General features: G+C 38.5%; 1 protein-coding gene across 3 annotated transcripts in view; it reads left to right on the top strand.

Moving 5' to 3' along the window:
- Positions 1-17667, top strand: part of LOC137188222 (gamma-aminobutyric acid receptor subunit gamma-3) — a 69039-nt gene extending 51372 nt beyond the window's left edge. For all 3 annotated transcript variants that reach the window (XM_067597748.1, XM_067597746.1, XM_067597747.1), the window contains 4 exons: positions 1958-2095; positions 6406-6558; positions 10592-10791; positions 12478-17667. In XM_067597748.1, coding sequence (XP_067453849.1) covers positions 1958-2095; positions 6406-6558; positions 10592-10791; positions 12478-12756 — 770 coding nt within the window. In that variant the 3' untranslated portion in view covers positions 12757-17667. The remainder of the gene's footprint in view (positions 1-1957; positions 2096-6405; positions 6559-10591; positions 10792-12477) is intronic.
- The last annotated feature ends 7011 nt before the right edge of the window (positions 17668-24678 follow it).

The following is a 24678-nucleotide window of genomic DNA, read 5'->3' as shown; positions in this document are numbered from 1 at the left end:
TTTCTGTCAAGTCCGTTCCACTAGATGCCACTAAATTATACATACTGCACCTTTAATAGATGACTGGTCAAATCTAGATGATTCAAGTGCAGCTACTGTAGCTCTCTTTTAAAGCTATAATATGTAACTATTTCGCCTTAAAATGTCTAAAAACGACTAGACCAGTTTTATATATTTTGTTGAATTGTGTACTTACATTATCCCAAATGTTTACAGTTTTCAAACCCAGAGAAATCTATCTATCTATCTATCTCTCTATCTATTGCATCATCCCCTCTACCAAAGTGTATACGCTCACAAGATGATAATTGTCTTGTGCACATGTGTCTGTGTTGTGGTTGTCCACCACAATGGCATCTATTAAAGAGTATACGCATACAAGCAGCCTTTGTCTGCCGAACAGCCTCAGAGAAACATTAATTTTTTATGTGAAACTACTTTATTCTGTGTTTTTGCTAGTTTTAATCGCCATGTATGTTTGTTTTGGAGAGGAGGAAACCTCTTGGATAATTCATCTCCTGGTAAAAACCTCCTGAACGATGAACACTGAAGGAATCCTAACCGGGAGAAGCTAGCTGTTTAACAATGAATACAACAACTCCCATGATCCCACACTACTTCACAACGTCATCCAACTCCATCTTTTGTTGTTGTTTTGATTGAGAGACCCCTAGCGGCAGAAATTACATATTGTGTGTTTAACACAAAACAGTGCACATGAGAAATGTCATTTGTCTGTGTCAGCTATTCACAATCAGATTCATAGAACTTGTAATTATATATATAAGAGACCTCAGAGAAAATACAGTGAAAAATTACTTAGAAGATTTTGCATTTTGAGTAAGGAGCTTAATACGTTTTCAACTTGGAAAACTCACTCTGAAAACCCATTATTGTCATTATTACCACAATGTCCAACAGTAATCCACAGTTGAATAGAAACACACTCAGGCATGTGGAGAATCACTAACTGAAGTAGAGGTAGATGAGGCAGGCAGAGTGAAAGCCAGTCCAACAAAAAGGTCACTTATAACATTTATCTCATGGAACATACTGTACATCACAGATAGATGATGTTTAAGAGTATGCCAGGGTTCAGTACTTCTTTAAGGTACAGATGACTTGTGATTGCAGATATTGAAATAATACTTAAATGTATATGTAGTTTTATGTAGATGATAAATATGATAATATGATTATATTGACAAAAATGTGACCTGGAGAGTGTAAACCTACAATTTTATCCATCTTATAAATGCATCATGAATTGTGCCTCGAGTTGTTTTATGCAAATGTCTTACAGAATATTTATAAAGTTGCTCATTTAAAAAGAGCTGTTTTCAGCAATAAGCTGTTTTTTTCTGAACATTTTGAATTCGAATAGTAATTGCTGAATCTTTAATGACATCATTAATAGCAAATGAGAGAAGTGTGGCAAATGTTAATGGAATTCATTCATAAAGCATGTTTGAAAACAATTAGTAGTTTGGGCACCATCTTCCGTCACAGTTAATGTTTTTGTTTATTGAAAGCCTATTACATCAAATTGCTATCAGGCAAGATCATAATTTTGTTAGTTTTTCTACTTAAAATGATTATGTGTCTGTTTAAGACAGGAAAGATTCAGGCTAACACCAAAGTAGAAATGGAATGATTAACCCATCATTAACCTTGCATGATCGATTGTAAAAGCACTCCCAGCCTCCATGCACATCATGTGAAGGTCAGGCCCAACATCAAGATGGATTCAGTACATTATTGAACCAAAGTTTTCATTTAATCTACCTTCCTTCTGCCTCTGTCTTCATTCCAGACTGTCTTTTCATTAGCCAGCCTCCAGCACAAGACAAATGTTGCTCTGGGTGGCCCTAGGTCTGTCTGCGGAGGGTATCCATCATTAGGATGTGCCATGTAGCGCCAAGGGTCACACACACACACATGCTCTGTGTAATTGCAGATGGATACCCACGAGATGAGATGATTTACAAGTGGAGGAAGAACTCTGTGGAGGCGGCTGACCAGAAGTCCTGGCGCCTCTACCAGTTTGATTTTATGGGCCTGAGAAATACTACAGACATAATAAAGACTACAGCAGGTAAGAAGCACTGGTTCTTCCCCAAGTTTAACATTTGTACCCATGCTTTTAACAAGCTCAATAAGAACTTGTTAGAGAAATTTGTTTTGTAATGAGTGGCAGAAATCATTTTCAGTTCATTATTTCCTTTAATTAATTGTGCTCAAAATTGTGTTTGAAAGTCTTAAAAACACACGTCTGTCTCCCCTCCTCTCAATCTGCCATTAGGCCACTTTAATTTGCTCTGCACAATGACTTTCTCAGTGACTGCTTTGCAGGTGCCCTGCTGAGTAAGCTGTCCTTTCCTGTCCCTCAATCATCACCCTCAGTTTATGAGAGCTGCTAATAGATTTCCTCTTCCTCATGAATAAAGGGTTCTTATATTTCAGATCTCTGACATATTTAAGTTGAAAGTCAGTGAAAACTCTCTTTGGAGCATTTTCAACAGTCGTGTGCTTTACATGTCATCAAAGATTCAAGATTCAAAGATTCAAAAAACTTTAATGTCCCCACGGGTCAATTTGCTTCCAACACAAATACATACAATACATCATACACAACACAGCAGAAGATCCATATCTACTACGCTGTCAACATGAATCATGGGAAAAAATAAAGAAAGATGCAATGACATCTGGGGTTATAGTTTGTTTAAAAAACCAATAGCAGATGGAACAAAGGACAATCTGTATCTATTAGTGCTACCTTTGGGGAGATTAAACTTCCGCCCTGATGGAAGCATCTGGAACTCAACATATAAAGGATGTTGAAGGTCAGATGATGAAGGTCATTAGGGTGGCACCAGTAATCTTACAGCACAGCTTGACAATTTTTCCAGTTTGTTCCTGTTTTTAAGACTAAGACTGCCAAACCAGCAAATCATAAAAAGAGAAAGGACAGGCTCAATAAAAGAAGAATAAAACATGTTCAGTGTCATGTCCACATTAAAACTTTGCAATTTCCTTCAAAAGAACAACGGCTGATTTGCCTTTTTACGTAAGTAAAATCTGTATCTGCATCAAATTTCTCTATCTGTCTAGAACAGTGTCTAAATACTTATATTGCTGCACTGCTGCCACTGGCTCACCCTTAATCACACAGAGCAGGGACAGGGGGAAGGGGCCTCCTCCGAAAATCAATACACATTTCTTTGGTCTTAGCCACATTTATTTGGAGGAAAGACTGGTCACACCACTTAACAAATTCATCAAGGACTGGGCCATGATCTTGCTCCACACTATCCTGCAGAAGACTCACGATCACAGAGTCATCAGCATACTTAAGGATAAATCTTGATACATGATTGCTTTGACACTGGTTTGTATATAAAACAAGTAAAAATGGTGAAAGCACACAGCCCTGAGGGGATCCAGTGGAAGATTTCTGGATAGGGTTCCATTAACCTGGACCCTCTGAGATCTGTTCATTAAGAAGTCAGTGAGCCAATATACTGTACTAAAATCCATATTAAAATTAGGTAAGAGCCTGTGTGCAAGGACATGTGGCTGAATACAATTAAAAGTATGCTAGGAACGTCCTGTTGTTCCAAGGAGGACAAGAAAATACATGAAATGAGATTAGGTCGACAACTAGTATATGGCTGGACCGCGTATGGTCAATGTGTGAAATTGTGGCCAGTTTGTTACAGGGATAGGCGGTGGTAGTGTCTATAATGTGAAGTCCTGGATATTAAATACTACTACAATACTTTCCACTCATATCTTGGGATGTTTAATTTGAAAGAGAACTTATTTTAATTCTAATTATAACTAATCTAATTACCTGTTAACTCCACCTGCTCTTTCATGTGTTTAACTCTGTGGATGTCTGTTGTTTTTCACTCTGTATTGAGTGTTTTGTCAGAGTGATGGTTATTTGGCGTGCTTTAACTATGCGCTCTCCCTCATGCCTCCTGGCACATGGAGGGCTGTTTTTTCTCCTACTCTGGAAGCTTGCGCTGTTTGTCCCGGCTCAGATGCAGCCAAAGCCATTTTTCATGTGCAGCAGCCCCAGGCGCACCACTGGGTGAGCTGCCGACGTCATCCCGAGGAGCGACATGACGCTCCCCACCAGCACTGAGGCGGCAGACCTCACGCGCTGGGACAAGCGCAACAATGCCTCCACTTGCTTCTCCAACAGCCGTGCAAACATGCCGCAGGAGTCCAGGTGCAGACTGAGGTAGTGTGTCTGCTAGCTCGGCTGCAGGGCGCTCTAGCATGCAATAAATTTGGAATGAGCTGCAGTCAATGAGTGAAACTGCTGTAAACAGAGCCTGGCATCACCAGCACAATTCACAAATGCCAGAGCAAATAAAACATGAGCTCACAGATTCTTCTGGTTCCCAGGTTACTGTAAATGCCCCCTGAGGACGTAATAGAAAACCTTTTGTGGTGATTCATTTTGAAAGAGCTACAGCCAATGGAGAAATTCCAACATTTGGCCGGTTGCACCAATACTGTAACTTCATCACTCAGTCAGTTAGTCAGTCAGTGACAGACAGACATTCCTGTGTGTAGGCCTGGCTCCACTGTTGCAATCCAACCAAAAATACTGTACATTTGCCAGGCACATCACTTCAATAATTTCCCCGTTATGCCATCAGGACCAGGGCTTTTCCTCTCTTTAATACGACCAAAAGATTTACATACAATCACCTCATCAATTCTAATCTTACTGCCTGCAGGCCCATATCTAAAATTAGAAAGCTCATCATTGAAATCATAGATATCAAACCTAGAGTAGAATTTGTTTAACTCTTCTGCCAATTCAGCATCTGGCTTCTCCGGATAAAATATTCTTCTGTCCTTGTTCTACATCTAAACCATGGACTGGATTCCTTTCCAAGCATTGAGTAGCCTACCCTTTATTCAGCTCACCCTCCACTTTATTTTTATATCTAATTTTATCTCTCTTTTAACTAGTTTATTTGCCTCCCTCCTTTCATTGTGATCTTCCTCATAATAAGACAGCTTCTTCTGATTAAGAGCATATTAAAGAGATTTACTAATCCAGGGCTTATTATTGGGGAAAATAGTACATGTTTTGCAAGGAATCACCATACTGTATTTTCACAAAAAGAGATGTAACTATAGACCGTGTTTGTGAGATCACATAAGTCAGAGTCTTTAAATAGATCCCAATCAGTACATTCAAAGCAGTCCTTCAGTTCCAATGTAAAGTCTTCAGTCGAGACCGGAATTACTTTTTCCGTCCCTTCAGGGCTGATTGATAAGTGGGGACCAAATGAACAGTGCTGTGGTCTGACAAACTCAGAGGAGTCATCACGTAAAATTTATAAGCTCCTCTAATGGTGCCATAACACTGATCCAATACTTTACCCCGTCTTGTTGGACAGTTGATGTACTGGAAGAAATGATTCAGAGACTCAGTTCTATAAAAATGATTAAAATCTCCCATGATAAAATTGGGTGCATCAGGACATATAGTCTGTAAACACTGCACAGTTTTGACCGGGGTTGCTCTTCCGTTATCCACATTTGCCTTATGGTGAATATAAACGACTGTGACAAATAGTTGTGTGACATTCACGTAGCAAATAAAACAGGCGAAGTGAAACAGATAAAAGTTCAATATTAGGGGTACACACAGTGTCCCTAATGACCACAGTTTTGCACCATCAGCTGTTTACATACAGGGACACATTTTCTCTACCCCTCCTTCCTCGTGTCCTTAGTCGAACACTCCTGTTCCTAGTAGAGTTGGCATTCTCTCTAAAATCTTTCTGGATTGCTGGTGGAATTAAAATTTCAGGTTCCAGTGCTGCTTCATTAGTGTTTCAGCACTCAAGAAGAAACTCCCGGCTGTACTTCAATCCATGAAGTTGGTCAAACTCACACAGGGTGAACACAGCCACAAAAAGTGTCAGAAACACCAGGAAACAACGACAAGACAAGACACGACTACTTCTGCCAGCCGCTATTAGTGCAGCGCCCCCGACCTGAGAGCAAGGACATAACTGCCAGTGTGCCAGACTTCTGCAGTCTGATATTCATTTCACAGGCTTATTATGCAATTATATTATTCTACCACTAATATTAACTGATATCAGCTGAAGAGATGAATCCGTTCTAAGAGGAAAAGGAAGCTGTATGCTATCTGCGTAGAGCTGACTCAGCTCTCTATTTTTAGAAATGTTAAATATCATTTGCATATAGTATTTTTCATTAAATTTAACCTTCACAGCAAGCCACTGAAAACCAGACTAAACAACATGCAGCAAAGCATATAGGATGTTAGTAATGAAGTCATATCACACATAGATCTTTGAAAATGTCCTGTGTCCTTGAGAAATCAGTTGTTTTCACACACAGGTGATTATGTGGTGATGACGGTGTACTTTGACCTGAGTAGAAGAATGGGCTACTTCACCATTCAGACTTACATCCCCTGCATCCTCACCGTGGTCCTCTCCTGGGTGTCCTTCTGGATCAAAAAAGACGCCACTCCAGCCAGAACCGCTTTAGGTAAAGTACTGTGGACTCATTGCAGTTCAGAAGGTCTGTTCATACCGGCACGTACTGCAGGCTTACATTTGAAAAACAGCTTTGAATAGCTTTCATTAAAGCTGCAGAGATATTTAGAAACAGTGTTGCAGACATCACCTCAACTTCCTACTTTTGAGCTTTTTTTTTCATTTGTACACTTTAATCATGTTTTTCTTGCCTCTTTTGAATATGCTCCGTCTTTATGTGCTGTTATCTGCACTGCATGGATATTTGTTCATCACTTAACTTGAGTCACTGCATCTGCTTCTTCTATTCTGTTATGCTTTTTCCCTCTTTTGTACATGCTCTCTATTTGTTGTTGTGCAGTCCTGTGGAACATTTTGGTGAAGGTAATTGATTCATAATTTTTCTTTGCTTTTTTTCTGTCAACATTTGATCCATTATTCACATGTTTGAGTGATGATGTGTTTGCCCAGATCTTTAATCAAGGATTGGGGGAAAAATGTTACTTTTAGAAGGATGTTGCAGAAAATATGAAGAAGCTTTGATAGCTGTTCTGCAAACATGTATGTGTTTACCGCAACGTAAGTGTGCCTCTTTTCAACATTACAAGTGCAAAGTAATGAGCCATCTATGCCAGCCTTTCGGGAAATTACATTTTTGGCTTTTTAGTAATTTTCCCTCAGTATTTAATGGAAGAACCTAACAAACTGTGCCTTCTATCACTGGTGACCCAGTATCACCAAAATGTTACATCAGCCAATGTCACACCGCCCTGCTGTTGTATCATCTGCTCAGAGACGTTGTGTGCGATACTGTACGTTCACGACTGATGAAAAGAACAAAGGTAGAAAATGAATAACGAGTGCCATTAATCTGTCATCTTTGCTTTAAAGCTTCTGGATCAATTGCATGCAAATCAAGAGAAAGAATGAAGATAATGAATGCATCATAGATGTAGGCTGATTGTAAAAGTACAGGGACAAGGCAAGCCAGTGAGGGAATAAAAGATAAAGCACTTTAGATGTAATCCCAACCTGCATAAAGGATCAGGGTGAGTCAGCCTATGGCAGCACACTTTTCAGCTCAGGTCTGAGCCTCAATAGCATAGTATCAGTAGCAAGTTAGCGCACGCTTTCATTAGATTTCAGCATTATTTTGGCTGAATTCTTTAAGAAGGACACATATATTGGGCCCTAAAGCCATTTATGTTTGATACGTCACATACAGAACCTCACAATTTCATCCACATTAAGCTGTCAGTAAAGATAAATGCCTCTGAAAGTTTTCCTCTCTTCAAATCTGTTCATTCTATTGTTTAAAAGAAAAACTCTCGAGTCTGTGCCAAAGCATCGGCAGAAGGCAGGTAAGGGTAATCACTGTAGCCAGCAGAGGCTAAAGGAAAAGTGTGAGATGTCCGCCTGAAATAGATGGGGCCAGCTTGTTACCATGGGAACCTCAGTGAAACAGTCACAGATGGTTTTTTTTCTTATGGGCATCTCTATAATGCTCGTGGAGGAAGGAGATGGGAGAGGGGAATGAATGAAATCATCCAGAGATGCTGGAGAAACAGATATCTTTCTTATGTCTGTCAATCAGATTTACACCTGATTCACTTCGATAGATTTAACAAAATCTGTCGAAGTGAAAATGTAGTGTTACTTGTAGTAAATCCAGGGAGCCTTAAAGGTATAATATGTAATTATTCCACATTAAAATGTCTAAAAACAACTAGACCTATGTTATATATTTTGTTGAGTTGTGTACTTACATTATCCCAAATGTTTCCAACAATTTTCAAACCCAGAGAAATCTGTAATTTAATCAAAGTAACGGATCGTTTCATTTGGTCGCATGTCAATGGCGTCATACCTCCTCTACCAAAGAGTAAACATGCACAAGATGCATACGGCGGCGCTGTGTTTGTCCGCTACAGTGGCGTCTACCAAAGAGTAACTTACACACACACAAGATAATACATTGGCAGAAACTGTTATAAATGGACTTTTATTCAGTTTTAAGCCACATTTTCATGATAAATTTAAGTCATTTTTAACTGTATCTTTTAGCCGGAAGAAGGATTTTAGTCATTGGACGTCTGGATCTTAAGTTATCAGAGAAATAAACTGGGCAAATGTTAGCAGCAGCTCGGCTAACAGCCCCTCCAGGAAGTCCGGTCGTTGCCGTACATCATCGGAGAAACATTGATTTTTTAGGTAAAACAGCTTTAATTAGTATTTTAACAATTTTAATTTTAATTTTAATCTGCGTTTGTTTCTGGAGAGGAGGAGACCTCTGCGGATAATTCGGCTCCTGGGAGAAACCTGCCGAATGTCTGGATCTAAAGTTATAAGAGAAATAAACCAAACAAGTGTTAGCAGCAGCTCAGCTAACAGCCCGTATCGGATGTCCGGTGGTCGCCATACATCGCCGGAGAAACATCGTTTTTTTAGGTGAAACAGCTTTATTTAGTGTTTTTACCTGTAATCTCCGGGTCCGTTTGTTCTGAAGAGGAAGAGACCTCTGTGGGTAATTCAGCTCCCGGTAAAAACATCCTGAATGATTAACACTGGAGTAATCCTATCCTGGTGAAGCCGGTTATTTAACAACAAAGACAACAACTCCCATGATCCCTTGCTACTTCACACCGTCATCACACTCCGTCTTTTGTTATTGTTTTGATTGAGACCCCTAGCGGCTGAAATTACATATTGTGCATTTAAAGCTACTCTAATTAATATTTTTATATCAATAATGGGTCAAATGACGGTGTGCACTGTGAAAGTCCTCATATGACAGCATATCTCTGCCAAAAACCTGGGAGTGTAAAGGAGATCCATGTAGGGATGTAGAGTAGTCACATGCACAATTCAAGCAAGCTTTTGCAAGAGCTTTCACAGCACTCACCCACAGAATATGTCTGCTCGCACAAGCAATATTGTAGCCTGCAAGGAGAAAACCACGCACTGAGCACGAACAGAATCCGAAGGAGCATGTCACTGTTATCCCCAAGCGCACAACTACTATCACTGTTCTCCTGCTCGCAAAACTTTCACCTGCTGGCTCATGAGTGTTTTTTCTTTTTGGCAGTAAGTGGACAGACCCAATCACCATTGATAACAGTCACACACCCCTTCGGAGTCTGGTTTTCTTGCAGGCTACAATATTGCTGGTGCGAGATATTCTGTATGTGAGTGCTGTGAAAGCCCTCACCAAAATAATATGCATGCATGGCTGTTTGAGTTGTGCACACCACTCCTCTACATCCATGCACGTGGATCTCATATCCACGATGTGCCATCATTTTGTTGCTCGTAGTGATGAACCCACAGAGAATTATCACCCAACTATGCAGTTTCCTTCAGCTTTAAAGAAAATTTTACTATCTTTCAGCTCATTGTTTTGGTTTTACGGCCTGCAACTGTACTGTTTTGGTTCATTCTCACAACTCTCGCTAATCTTGTTTCCAGATGCAGCAGGCAGCTTTTTTTCAGTGAAAAAGCTGTGTCCTGCCAAACACCAAATGGCAGAACAAAAAAAGTTAGCAACTAGCATTTAGCAGCTTGAGAGCCAAATATTTCCCTCAGGAGTTGGTGGAGACCAAAAACCGCTAAAAAAGACATCAAATATTGAACAAACACAACTCCTAATGAATGATAATGTTACTCTGTATCTGCTGGATGTATAGGCTGTTTGCTGACATGTTTGCCATATACCTTCTGTATTGGGAAGATTTAAAATATTAAGCAGGTTGGCTTTTGGCTTTGGCTTTTCTTTCACTAAATATGTTTTAGTGATATTTTTTATTTTTAAAGGAACAACAACTATTAGATTAAACAGAGAGTGTTATGGTCTTAGCTGCTTGTATTACAGTAGCAAGACCAGCATTAGCTAGAGTTTCTTCCAGCAGAGGGAACACTGCAAATATGACCTTTAGCACACTTCAGTGTCACAACCAAACTAAAAATAAATCCAACACAAACCTTGTGAATTTCCATCATTACTTGTGAACAGTGCCTAAGATGAGTTTGTCCTTTCTTCTGCCCTTCAGGCATAACCACAGTGCTGACTATGACCACTCTCAGTACTGTGGCCAGGACCTCACTTCCCAGAGTTTCGTACGTCACTGCCATGGACCTTTTTGTCACCGTCTGCTTCCTGTTTGTCTTTGCTGCTCTGATGGAGTATGCAACATTAAATTACTACTCATACAGTGCTCGAAGACCCAGTTGCATCGAAAATAAAAGACCAGTAAGTTGACCCTGAATCACTGTTTTTTATACAGAATTGTTAAATATTCTTGCAGAAATATTCTTTAAAAATGCTACAATATAGATTGATTGGATGACCCTATGTACAGGATTACTGTCACTTGTTACAAAAGTAGCTTCTCTCTGATAGTGCTTTGGTTTTGTTATCACAAGATGGAAGCGAGAAAACCTTTCAGGGTTGAGATGATGTGATGCTGCCCTTTATAAGCTCTTCTGATAAGACTGTTACTATTTTAAGGGACACTGCATCAATCTGAACAAGCTTCCAAGACAGACGACACTTTTCTAGCCCATCGACAACTGAGAGAAGTGAAGGCAGTGCAGACTGTCACCGCATGTCCTCTTCAAAAAATTAAAAAACAAAGCTTTAATCTGTGATTTTAGACAGACTAAATGTACGGCTGCCCAGCATTAATGCAGGATTGAAGTTTGACTCTGTGGATATTAGTGTGAGCTTTTTTTAGCTTATTTTCATTGCAGTGAAAATTACAATATGTGTATATCTGTAGTTAAACTTGATATAGAATCTGGTGTTTCACAGAGTTGGTCTTTTGTTCTTATTCAGTGGAGCTACTACAAAATTTATCAGTTGATGATATGTCAAGAAACTTGTTTGTATTTGGAAATATTTTTGAGTGATATCTAAAGTTGCAATACATCTTCAAGCTGTGGACAACTTTGTTTCATGCATCTATGCATTTAAATGATAGATTAAGGAAATAGTATTGTATTGTAGTTACTTTCTTGGAATATCCATTAGTAATACAAAATATTGTGTAGCTTGTCTAAACCATTTTATCCATTTATTTCATTTGTGTCCAGTATTTTCCTGCTGATATTTACTTCAGTAGCTTTTCAAGTGTGTCTAAACTGAACTGCCCAAAACCAAAAAGGGCCACACTAAACAACCTAAAGGGGCATTCCACCTGTTTTACACATGAAGATTTAGTGTTTACTAGTGGCAACAAGTACTACTCAGCCTGTGAAAACAATTGTATAATGTATTCTCTGGCTCTTAAGAAGCTTTGACAAGTTTGAGAAAATAACCCTTATGATGTCATCAGGGTTATTTTGGACATGGGCTTGGAGACTATAACTGTTAACAGAAAGTCTGCACTACAAACTGGGGACATGGAGTTCGAAAGATGTGGGCTTTTGCCAGTCAGGGAGAGTCTAATGAAAAGACACTACCCAGTTGTATCATGGGAAGTGTAGGATGCAGGTTTTTCAAGGTTGATCCATATTAGGCTCTAATGGTACATTGGTCCTCTGTTCATAAAAACTACCCGTCAAAAAAATATGTGATGTCATGGTTCTGATGTGGACAATAATAAATATTCAGCAGAGCAATCACAAACTGTCAACAGTCTAGAGTAGAGAGTAAAATTGTACTAAACAAGGTGATAAACACGCTAGAATACTGACTTTTACATTTCCAAATTCAGTGCATCCGTGTTTCTATTGGCTTGGCCGCGCACATCTTCACAGACAAAATTGAACAAGGGTGAACTCTGAAGTGAACTGCAAGTCTGCCAGGGATCACGCCCAAACAGGAAACACATGTTTGAATTTGGAAACCTACTAATATGATGAGTGAGCAGGACTTAAACTCCAAAATGAGCTTTGTTTGCTGTACTTTTGTGTGACTGACTCTTCATCTTTTCAGAACTACTCGGTCCTGGATGTGAGACCTCCACACACTGTCATTGCTCTAAACAACTCCATGTACTGGCAGGACTTTGAGGACGCTTGTGTCTACGAGTGTCTGGATGGAAAAGACTGCCAGAGCTTCTTCTGCTGCTACGAGGAGTGTAAAGGAGGTGCATGGAGAAAAGGACGTGTCCACATAGATTTACTTGAGCTGGATGCGTACTCTCGCGTCTTTTTTCCCACCTCCTTCTTGCTGTTCAACATCGTCTACTGGGTCGGCTATCTCTACCTTTAGCACACTATAGGTGCCTGTCACAAAACAAGGACAGAACAGTTTAACAGAAGAAGTTCAAGATTAATTAAAGGTAACACCAAATAAACTCTTTCCTGTGGTACCTGAAGCAATTATCTGGACATAAAAACAGAGGCCAGCGTGTGTCTGCAGGCCTGTGCCTGGCAGACATTACAGCCTGTGATTTCAGGCATGAGAATAAAACACTTTCCTTATTCCCTTCATATGCTGTACACAGAGGGAGGACAGATTGGACTGTGTGCTGATGACAATATGAAGACAAAGAAGGAAATGGGTTTTGCTACCCTAAACTTCTCAGTCAGGAAGATTACTTATATTGTAGGGAATGTACAGGCGCGTTATTATCCAGCCATCAGTCAAACCCAGTTGATGAAAATCCAAGGACATTCAAACCATTCATAGTGCCTTCCTCTGGAGGGGTAGATACAATCTGCTACAATAATCAGGGAATAATGATTTATATGAAAAAAAAATGAATGAAGAGTCTGGCTTTGACTGATTATGGCTGTTCTCATTCAGAGCTTTGAGTTACATTTATAAAACAGCTGTTTGTGGTAACAACCACAAAAAGAATCATTAGGTTCTTATCTCTTCATAATGACTCTCAGCCATTAATGACTTATTCCTTCTGCTTGCAGCACTATTAGTACTCTACTGTATACGGTATAATAAATAAATGGATTCCCAGGGAAGAGTATATATCTATAATTTTACAGCAGAAAGAATCATTTGTACTTAATTGGCAACATTTTACACATTTTAGGATGTGAAGTCAATTTTTTTTTTTTAATTTTAATGGTTATTTATAGCTTATTTGTATTTGTGTGTATATATGGCTGGATCAATCATCAGGGCGTCCTGGGGCCCAAGAGAACATAAAATTATTATGGGTACAAAAGGCAATCTAGCACAGAACACAAACCCCATGTACACTTTAAATGAGATATTTTTAAAAACACATTTCCTTCAAGGGAGTACATATGCTTATTCATTTTCTTGCCAAGGGTCAGATGAGAAGACTGATACAATTTTCATGTCTATACTCTAAATATGAAGCTAAAGCCAGTAGACCATTAGCTTATTTTAGCTTAAAGACTGGAAATAGGGGGACACAGCTAGCCTAGCTCTGTCCAAAGTTAACAATATCAGCCAGCAAGCACTTCAGTTTTTGTGCAAATTAAATGAATGAGACATAACATATTATATAGTGTGTTTTAGAGGCGGTGGTAGTGATTTTTTCTAACTTTTGTACAGAACAAGGCTAGCCGTTCCTATTTCCAGTCCTTGTGCTCAGCTAAGCTAGCCGGCTGCAGGTTTTTAACTTCATACTGTATCGTACATACACGAAAGTAGTATCAGTTGTCTCATCAAGTAAGCTTAAATGTCAAACTATTTTTAGGGAAATGAGAGCAATGAGTGGTTTATTGATTGATATGAGTTATGTCTGGGTCCATATTTTTCTCTCTGTAACAGCATTATGCTGTAGAGGTTAGAGATTGTAAGGAGAACAGATCTTGGGTTAAATATAAATAAAATAATAGACCAATTAGGGCTTAAAAACATACACTATATCTAACAAACTGCATTGTCACAAAATGGAGTCCTTTGAGATGAAACACCCAGGGAACAAAGACCATGTGTGTAATTCAAGTGTTTCTGTTTCATGTTACACATAGTCGCACCATGTATTGGTGCTGCACAGCAGCCACTTCTTGCTAGAGTTTTTAACACACACTAGATAACGTGAATAGGCAAAAAATTGTGTTTCTTCTTTCAGACGTTAAACTAACACTGACCTTGCGATTCTTTTCCTAACACAGTTAGTGAACATGATGCCCATATTAAATATTATTGGTATCATTTGTACATTACTGTAGGCACAAATATAATAATCTCACTCATTAGGATCACTCATCTTTGTTTGGCCACTGACTCTTGTTTGCATGCAATCAACAATTAAAAAATACCCTGAAGAAGTTGTAATATGTTTGGAGACAGAAATATAGTTTTAATATGGACTATTTGTATCATAATTTGATTTCCCTGTGTTTAGACTTGGCATTAGCAACCGTTGAATTGCCTTAGTGTAGCCCGCCCAGAGCTGAGATGAACACCAGAAATACGTATTTACCTCCGATAATAACCTTGCGTGGTGAAGACCTCACTTCAGCGAAGGCTACTCGTATGCCTTGGGCAGTATACTTAAGTGGAACTTTTTATATCCCTTAATGAGCTGTTTTCTTTTTATTATATTTGCTATGTATGTGCCAAATATTTCACATATGTGCCCAGTCATTTATGTTTTCAAGTTTGAACCCTAAAATGGTTGTATTAATGTGTTTAATATGGTACTGCACATACAGTATAATGTGGCGTGTGTGTGTGTGTGTGTGTGTGTGTGTGTGTGTGTGTGCGTGTGCGTGTGTGTGTGTGTGTGTGTGTGCACGCGTGTGTGTTTGTGTGTGTGTGTGTGAGTTTGTCTGTGTAGACAGCAGATGTTGGAAACTTCAAGAAGAAAAATAATATATATAATGTTGGCTTTTGAATTCTAGAGTATTTAGCAAGTGCCGGGGTTGATGCTGCATTCACATTGTGGCAGTATGCAGTGGATGTGAAAGTGGTCGTTAATTCCAAAAGGAGAACAACAGCAAACTCCGCCAGCACTGGTGTTAAGTGCCGCCTACTGTGCCTGCACACAAACGAGATGCTGAATGAAAATGGATGTAGCCACGTATGTATGTGCACCTGCTCATCGTGTCTCTTCAACAAACTCAAACTACTGACAGCACTTCTTCTGGCAGTCTTTTTGGTTCCTTTCTTTGGCAAGGTAGTCATTTATACAAGTAATCATACTTCATAATAACCACAAAAGTTAACCTGCCACATGTTGTCCACAATGTGAATGCAAAACTATTGTTTTATAGCACATTTTGTGATCAGTGTTTGTTTGCAGTGTTTGTTCTGTGCAGCCTGGATGTTACAGTGTTCTGATTCCCCTCTTCCGACAGATGAAGGGGGATGCAATAAGGTATTCTGAATGGTGCTATACTTTACAATAACTCTTGCATTTCCACTTTGGAATAAAAAGAGATTAGAGTCCAATTAAAGTAAAAGGTTTAGTTCAAGTAACATACACATTTAGCCTCATTACAAACTGTTTTGGAGCATTTTTGCCTTTATTAGAATGAAATAGGGACGACATGTGACAGAGAAAGGATGCACCCATTTGTACATTTGTATTCTGCCAAATGGGCCCTGACTGTTAAAATCATACTGACTGTCAACTAAACACATTCTTGTTTCACTCAGTATTATCAGGCAATAGTGTTTAAAACACACAGCAGCAACAGACACAAGAAAGTTCTTGTATCATTTAACTGAGTAGCTTTCCCTCAGTAATACACAAATGTATAAGAGTTATTGTGAACATGGCTCTGGATGGTTGTATTTTACCTTATTTACTCTACTTAAAAAAAGGCTTTTGTCATATGGCGGTCAAGGGATTTACAGAGGACAAAGATGCAGTCCAGACTGAAATGTTGTCTAATATGGTTAAATAAAAATTGTAGATTGGAGTTTTTGGTGCAGGTGTTTCTCTTGAAAAAGGGATTTACATAGAACATTCATAGAGGTGCAAAGTTGGGATTTTATTTAACATGATGGCACATTTGGACAAAATGAATTAAATGTGGCATTAAATTGGTTTTCCATTGGCTGTCCCCATCACGCCCTATGTGCCATTTGAAGTTTAAGAAGCCTCATTTCCTTTCTCCTTTAATGATTTTGCATGACAGTTTTTCCAACTGGACAGTCCACATTTTCCGGTAATTATCTTTCCAGACACTGGAAAAGCCAAGAAGGTAAACACAGGGAGGGATTCAGGCTGGTATTTGATGCCAGGCCAGTTTGGGCATGTGTGTGGCTCCAGACTGAACCAGTGAACCAGCTCTGGGCAGCGTGTCATCTGTGCAGAGGATCAGCAGGACTTATATGCAGATTGGGCATCTGAAGGACTGAGCCAGTGACAGACATTTAGACATGAAACTTATCTGTCTGTCACTAATGTGCTATGTAAACCCCTTGCAAAGAAAGTTTTGGTGTTTTTGTGGTTTGGAAAATTTTGTCACTTAAACTGTGACCAAATTTTCAGAGTATGTGTATTGTTTTGGTGACATGAAGTACAATAAACTCAGTGCAATCATGCATTGATTCAGTAAATATTATTGTGATGAAAAAGCCAAAGACATTTCTGTTTCTGTTTATTCCTTGATAGTTGAAATCATGAGGAAATTGTTGTTTTTCGTTTTCATGTATTGAGTGCAATATTGTGAGGTGTCATTTAAACATGATTGGAAACTGAGCGTAACCAGAATAATTAGCATAGAAGTGCTCCAAGATGGTTTGTGTCATTTGACAATTCATCCACTGTTGTATTATTTGTGGAAGAAAGAGGCTGAGGAGGATTTTAAAGGGTGTCTCTACTGCTGTGCAGAAAGTGTTTCTACCACAAGCTTTCATTCTGTAGCCAGACTTTTGCTATCTGCAGTGTATTTCAACAGTGGTGATTCATATTTTCATTGACACGTATTATCTCCTATCTAACTTACTGTACACTTTTTTCTGCTTTGTGTTTTCATATTTGTGGATTCAGTGTGACATAGATATCTCATTACTCAGTGGTACAGTCAAGTGCAAGTGTTGAGATTGTACTCCTCAACAGCGTGGTGTCCTGTGAGTGGGGTTGCTCTGATAATATTGCTCCTTTGGCTACAGCATCTACAATCCATTTCTGATGCCCATGCTATTTTCATACCGATAGTTCTTTTTATATCTGAGATGTGCATTACTACAAAGGACAAGAAAATATGGAATAAAGTTTTTTTGTCATAAATATATTTGAGTGCAATCATTTTTTACAATTAAAAGTGTTTTGTTTAAATGCAATTATGGAACAATTTAAGACATTTTAGAAGAAGGATTTGATGGTTTTAACAGAAAATATGCTCATAACAGATATGTTACCTCAGCTGCTATTTGTACATGACTGGTGTTTTGTCATAATAAATTTTGGGGCAAGTTGAGAAGCATAATGAGACCTATTTGGGATCTACTCCATTCATCACTTACAACCTGCAGACAGACAGACATAATGACAGCCAGTGTCCACAGATTCACCTGAGCATAATGTTTAAAGAGGCCTCCCCACACATATTTGAAGACATATAAAAATACCCCACTTTGAGTAATAGTAAGTGTCTGATATGGTGTCCCACGCAAAAAAAAAGTTTAGTTACCTCATTAAAATCCTTAAAATGACATTTCCTCCTTCTTCTTCATTAACAATTCAGATTCAAATGCAAATATTTTTAATTTCAAAAGTTTAACTGCTGGACACAAGATGTCTCCTACTTTACTGAAAAGTCCATTCAGTGTTTGTGTGTTTGGAGGCTTCAAGTTTCCAAATCACATTTATCTAAGTTGCATATGGGACCACAATTGGCGCCAAATTAGTTGTGGTGTCACAGATCATGCTCGTAGGTACATGACTTTAACTCAGACTTAGGTGAGCACAGATAAACTTTCCACTATCAGCAGATGAATGTGAAAACAGCCTTCTAGTGTCAAACTCTGCACATACATCATTCTACACAGTGAAGCTCAAACATCCAACTGAAGGAACAAGAAGTAACACATTATTGAGCACAGAGGGACTTTAAACCATTTATTAGCTGTGAGCCATTTCAATCACCAAGTGGGAAAAATCATGTCTCAGGGAAACACAATGTTTTTTTTGTTTTACCTAAAATCAAAATAAATGGGCTCCAAGTCAGTCTTAAAATTCAATTGTACACCTCTGAAATTCAATAAGACTTTTCAACCTAAAGGAGTGGACAAGTAACATGATTGCGTGTCCCTTGGAAAACTGTTTGCTTACAGCCATAAATAAATGATGGCACTGTGTTGGCCCTTTCTCCAGAAGGGCAAAATATGAGTCACTTCAGTGAACATGGTAGCCATTTTTTTATGGTGTTAAGGTCATGAACACAAAAAATCATCAGAATGGTTCTCAATGTAGAGACCCACTTGGTTCCGAGGAACTGAGACTTGACCTGGGACCCGAGTGCAAATTATAGTCTAATTAGGTCTTGTTTTACTGGTCTCAGGTCTTGTTTTATTGGTGTCAGGTCTATGCTTTTATCATGTATGTCATAATCACAGTGGAAGAAAATTTAAGAAATCAGTGGCCTATATAAAAACTAATACAGTATTATTGAATGATCATATCATTATTATTATTAAGAGTAATTATCTTCAGATCTATCCGGGTCAGGTCTGACATGCTCATGTCCCTGTTGGATGGGGTGCCTCTTTTTAATAAATTAGATTATGTATGTGGAGTTCAGGTAGGTTTTCCTTTTCAGTTCAGGTGCAACGTTTTAAACTCCCTCAATGATCAAATGTTGAAGATTCACTTGACCAAATCACTATAAATAAATAAATAGAAAGAGGTTCCTTTTTAGAAAGTAGTTCCAGTGAAAATTGTCCAGAGTGAGGTCTGTGGATTCTCCACATTAGTAGTAGTTACAACACTACATTGAAAAGGGTAAACAGTCTTCAAGAGTAAAAAATCAGGCAAGTATGAAACAAAATGATGGTTTTAAGAGCATTACTTGTTAGTCTGACAATTAAATAGCTTCTAATTCTAGCTACTGGTGTTTTGATCTTTGGGACATTGTTTCTGTTGCTATTCATTTTTTAAAATGTATTTTTTTCAATGTTGTGCACAATAAAACACAAAATCACATAAATCTTGCATTGAGGTGGAAGCAGAAATTCAGAGGTGGAAACATCTGCTTGGCTAATTACCACCAGCGAGAGAGTATGTGAGAGGATATGAGTTTTGTAATTTGGGTGAACCAACCCTTTAAACCTGGCATCACAGATCGCGATTTTTTTTTTTGGCAGCCAAAACAAGCTGTGACATATTATTATAAAGGGGATATGGTGAACTTAGCAAACAGTTCACGGAGCAACATAATCATTCGTTTGGAGTCGTGTCTCTGTCCACTTGTTGAATGTATTTTTCAACATGAACCCTATTTTCCCATCTTTTTGTGTCTAAGTGACTAATGGGGACAATTTTTGAAATTGGTCCAGTATTGAACAAGAGCATTGCAGCCAGCAGCTGCAAAACAGGCTGCAGTGTAATCCTTTGGGGCAATCGCACACCGTCAATATACGTCCACTAAAAGTGCTTGTTTTTGCCATCGACAGGCTCAGATTGTTATTATACGTGTCTGACAACATTACAGAAAGGACCATACAGAGAAATAAAACATTTTTCTTCACCTTAAGCTTGATCCGGTCTGTTTGTTTTTGTGTCTAACCAAGTCTCACTAAAGGAGAAGTCTCGTTCTGAAATCTTGTGAGAGTTGACTTGATGCCAGAAGACAACAGTGGAGATATGAGTTGCAGAGAGGAGTGCTGGGAAGAGTTTGTTGTGTTTGAGTACAGAAAGGGTAGCCTGGTGTTATCTAAAAGATTTTCAAAGTCATGGCTGAATATTTAGCTGATTGTTCAGCTGTCTCCCTGCTGTGTCACATCTTAGTAGACTCAAGTATGTTGCCACCACCCCTGATCGTTGGACAGTGCACCCCAGAAGTTATAGTGGAGTCACTGCTAACTGGATAGATGAAGAAACACTGGAAAGAAGCTTGTCTGCACTTACCTGCAAGAGGTTGAGAGGGTCCCACACCTTTGATGTTGTAGCAGGTGCCCTTAATGACATTCACTCACAGTACAAGATAAGAGGGAAGGTGATGATAACCACAGCTGACAGCAGTTCAAACTTTACTAAAGCATTCAGTGTGTTTGGTGATCAGGCTCAGTCTGAGGAAGTAGAGTTTGGTACAGCAGCTGCACCAACGCTGACAAAAAAGCCCTCCAGGGTGTTGTGAAACCAGCACAGGACATTGTTGGAATGGAGCTGCCATTACTAGAACATCTTCACAGCACGCACTGTGTGAGGAGGGCTAAGAACATCATGAGAGACATTACACACCCTGGACACCATCTGTTTAAGCTCCTCCCATCAGGCAGACGCTACAAAAGACGTGCACAAAAAGACTGAAAAACACTATTAAACTCAGACATCTCCTCAGTCTTAGACTAAGACTGATATATTTATCTACTGTACAATATTTCAGACTGATATGCAGCCATCATTGGGCAGGTGCAATATTTGTTTTACTTACATGTCACTTTAAGCACTGATCATGTGCAATACATGTCATTCAACACCACCACTTCACATCTGTACACTGCACCTTTACTGTATTTTGCTGCTGATGCTGTTGCACCTTGTTAGTTGTACTTTTGTTGTATTCTATCATTAGTTGCATTTTATACTTTTTATTATATTGTTATATTATATTTTGTTCTTATTTTGCTTAGATTTTACACTCTTAATCGCTAATATTTTTATATTTCTGTCTTGTCTATTCTTTATAAAAAATGTGTGAAGTAAATATGTGTAAAGTCTTTAATACAAATGCACCATTTGAGGATGATGCAATTGCAATTTCATTGTGCTTGCATAATGACAAAAAAGTTATCGACTGTGAGTTGGATCACAAGCCCCAAGCAGACGACAGTCAGCATCTTGGAAGAAGACAGTAGTCTTGAATACCAACTTCCTCCACATCAAAAATGCATGGCCCACCTGTAAAACTTCGGTGCCACAACAGATGCTGCCCAGACAGAAGGGAAGAATGATACATACAGACAGCTATCACATGCAGCCTTTGGAAAATGCCAAACAATGTGGAGCAAAACAGGCCAATCATATATGGCTGCAGAAATTGTTGAAGATGAATGTGAGCTCCAGCTCATCCAGCCAAATCAAACTTGGTGGAACTCAATATGCTGTATATGGCTGATCTTACAGATATTGAACCAGGAGGGGAAAGACGCCATTGGGAATGTCAGTGAAAGTGTTCAGTGTGACGATGTGAGTATTGTTTGTAATTTCTTCTTTAAGCTGACCTTTACCCTTCATCTGCATCTCCCTTTAATAACTACAAGGAAGTTAAATGGTGAAATCAATGGGGAATAATGGTTTTAATTTTGATTCACCTGGTCTGTTTATGCAAGCTGCTAAAGTAACTGTCTGGTACATAACTACATTCTACTGTATTTGTCACTCTTTTTTTTACCAGCCTCATTAAAATCAAATGCTAAATATTGTTATGGTTCTGTAACAGTCTGGCTCTGTGTCCCTCCACCACTCCACCAGATGCTCTCAGACTTTTCCCCTGTTTATTAAGACTGGACTGAGGGGGAGAGGGACGGTTAACAGGTTGCAAATTATGGGCAAATTAAGGACCACTTGAGTTACTGTCACTTGCTTCATTGACTCTCATAGAAAATAAGCGCAAAAGTAAACTGAAACTCAGAGCAACAGTTGTCTTTCAGTCTAATTTATGTTGTTACACGCAGCCTTAATATGCAGTCCACTCCGCCTGACAGATTTATTGGCTCATGTTTATGTCAACAGCAATTTATGTTTCTAGTCTTTATGGTAAAGGTTCTTAGGTTGGCAACGTAATGCTGAAGTTTATTTGCTGTATTTCCTCTGTATGACTTGTGCACTTATTTAAAGTGGCAATCTCGAAGATCTCTGAAGATTTTCATTTAATAAATGTCTGTTAAGTCACTATCTATCATCGAATGAGGTAACACAATGGTGATTGAGTCTATGGCCCACTGATGAAAGCCCTTGCATTTGCAGCATTATCAAAGAGTCTGATTATTACAAACCAAGTGTCAGCGGCAACTTTCCTGACGAGCATTCAAATCAGCAGAGCTGACGCAGCAGACTCGCTCTTCATTTGTTTGTTTGTGAAACAGCTTATTTTTTAAAAAGCTTACTCTTATTGGCTTTTTACTTTTTGAAGAATGTTGTTCATCAGCCTTGACATTGATTCTACAAGTCTCTGGAACTCTTCTGGAGGGATGAACAATGTTCTTCCAAAAGATATTCCCTCTTTTGGTGTTTTGATGATGGTGGTGAAGAGTGCTGTCTAACATGTCAGTCCAAAATCTCCCATAGATCATTTTCAAACCATTCAGTGACCCCTCGTGCCCTATGACTTGGTGAATTGTCATCCTGGAAGAGGCCACTCCCATCAGAATAGAAATGTTTCATCATAGGATAAAGGTGATGACTCAGAACAACTTTGTATTGATTTGCAGTGACTCTTCCCCTTTTAGTTAAATGGGCTACCAGTGTTTTCCTCATTCTATGTTCTGACTGACACTAAGAAGGGAAATGTTGAACTTGTTTTTGATTCAATTCCCCTTTTTTGTCCAAGCCTTTCATTGCTAGTGCATGCAAAAACTTATTTACATGTTTGATTTTAAATTGTTAGTATACTTTATCATGTTTATTTTTATTTCAATTTTTAATTGTATTCATTTAATTTATTTATTTAATTTGACTTTTTATTAACGCACTTTAATTTTTTTTTTTATTCCATTTAAAAATATTTATGCAATGTTTATTTCATGTTTAATTTAATTTGTTTACGGACTTTCTTTAATAAAGGTGATCTGAAATTAAACATAACATGTTATATACACACTCTTGCCCTCAACTCAAGGTAAGTCTTAAATAAATTACTTTTTACTTTTACTTTGGTGGATTTTTACACAAGTAATTTTACTGTAGTACAATTTTACTGTGGTAACAATACTTTTATTTGAGTAAAATAATTTAGTACCCTTTACACATTTGCACTCCACATTAGACTGAGAGCAGTGCTCTGCTTCTCTGGGGAAGTTCTCAGGCAACAGTTCAGAGAAATTAGTTCTCAGAAATGACCGAACATGATGATATTTCTTGAGATAGGGATGTGCAGGGAGCCCAGTATTTCTATTTTTATCTGTATTTGTTGAGGCAGCAAAATTATTTGTATTTGAACAAAAGTGTTATTAGGCGTAATAATCCTATTTTTGTTTTTATTACACTTCTAATTTCAAGATATTAAAGTGTTAAAATAAATAATTAAAAATAACTCACAAACTGTTTTACAAAGGAGGGTTCCCACAACGAGTCTCAAACTCTCCCAGAACATGGACGACTGCACTGACCACTCAACTAAAGCTGAGCTCCATCAGACTCACAGACTTGCAGCTGTTTATACATGCTTAATACAGACACATGCAGCAGAGTGGAGTAGAGGAGAGAGACCAAGACAGCAATGTACGAGTCTGTACCTGCACGCTGTTATTTGACATCTTTTTTTCTTCCCAAAAACAAATAATTTTTAAAATATTTGTACTAAATAAATATTCATAAAAACACTATTTGTGCTTTTGCGAATTCAATTCAGATTCGGCTCCACCCCTATCTTGAGAATTCATACATAAAATCAGACCATTTTACATACTAATTGTGGGTTAGCATGCAGCACTTTTTGAATGACCAGCCATGCAAGTAGATCACAGGGCTCTTACTTTCTGCCAGGATAAAGAGCAGAGGTGTCGGATCAGTGTAGAGGCCCGACAGCCCGACCTCTGTCCCACTGAGCTGTCAGATCATCAGGAGGTATGTCTGCCTGCTCAGCAGTAACTTTTCATGCTCAGATGGTCCTCTAAAATGAGACATTGGTTTTAAAGGAATAGGTCAACATTTTAGGAAAAAGATAAGGAGAGTCAGATGAGAAGATCAATACCAATGTCATGTCTGTGTGCTAATCTAGTAGAAAGACTGGAAGCAGGGGAAACAGTTAGCTGTACTGTCCAAAGATAAAAACAAATCCACCTACAAACACCTCTAAAGCTCAATAATTAACATGATGTATCTCGTTTATTTAATTTGTGTGAAAAATGTATAAGTGTAAG

Source organism: Thunnus thynnus, chromosome 8 (assembly GCF_963924715.1).
Source record: "Thunnus thynnus chromosome 8, fThuThy2.1, whole genome shotgun sequence".
NCBI classification, from domain to species: domain Eukaryota; kingdom Metazoa; phylum Chordata; class Actinopteri; order Scombriformes; family Scombridae; genus Thunnus; species Thunnus thynnus.
Note: the sequence above shows the minus strand (reverse complement) of the source record. Positions and strands in the feature narration are given on the sequence as shown.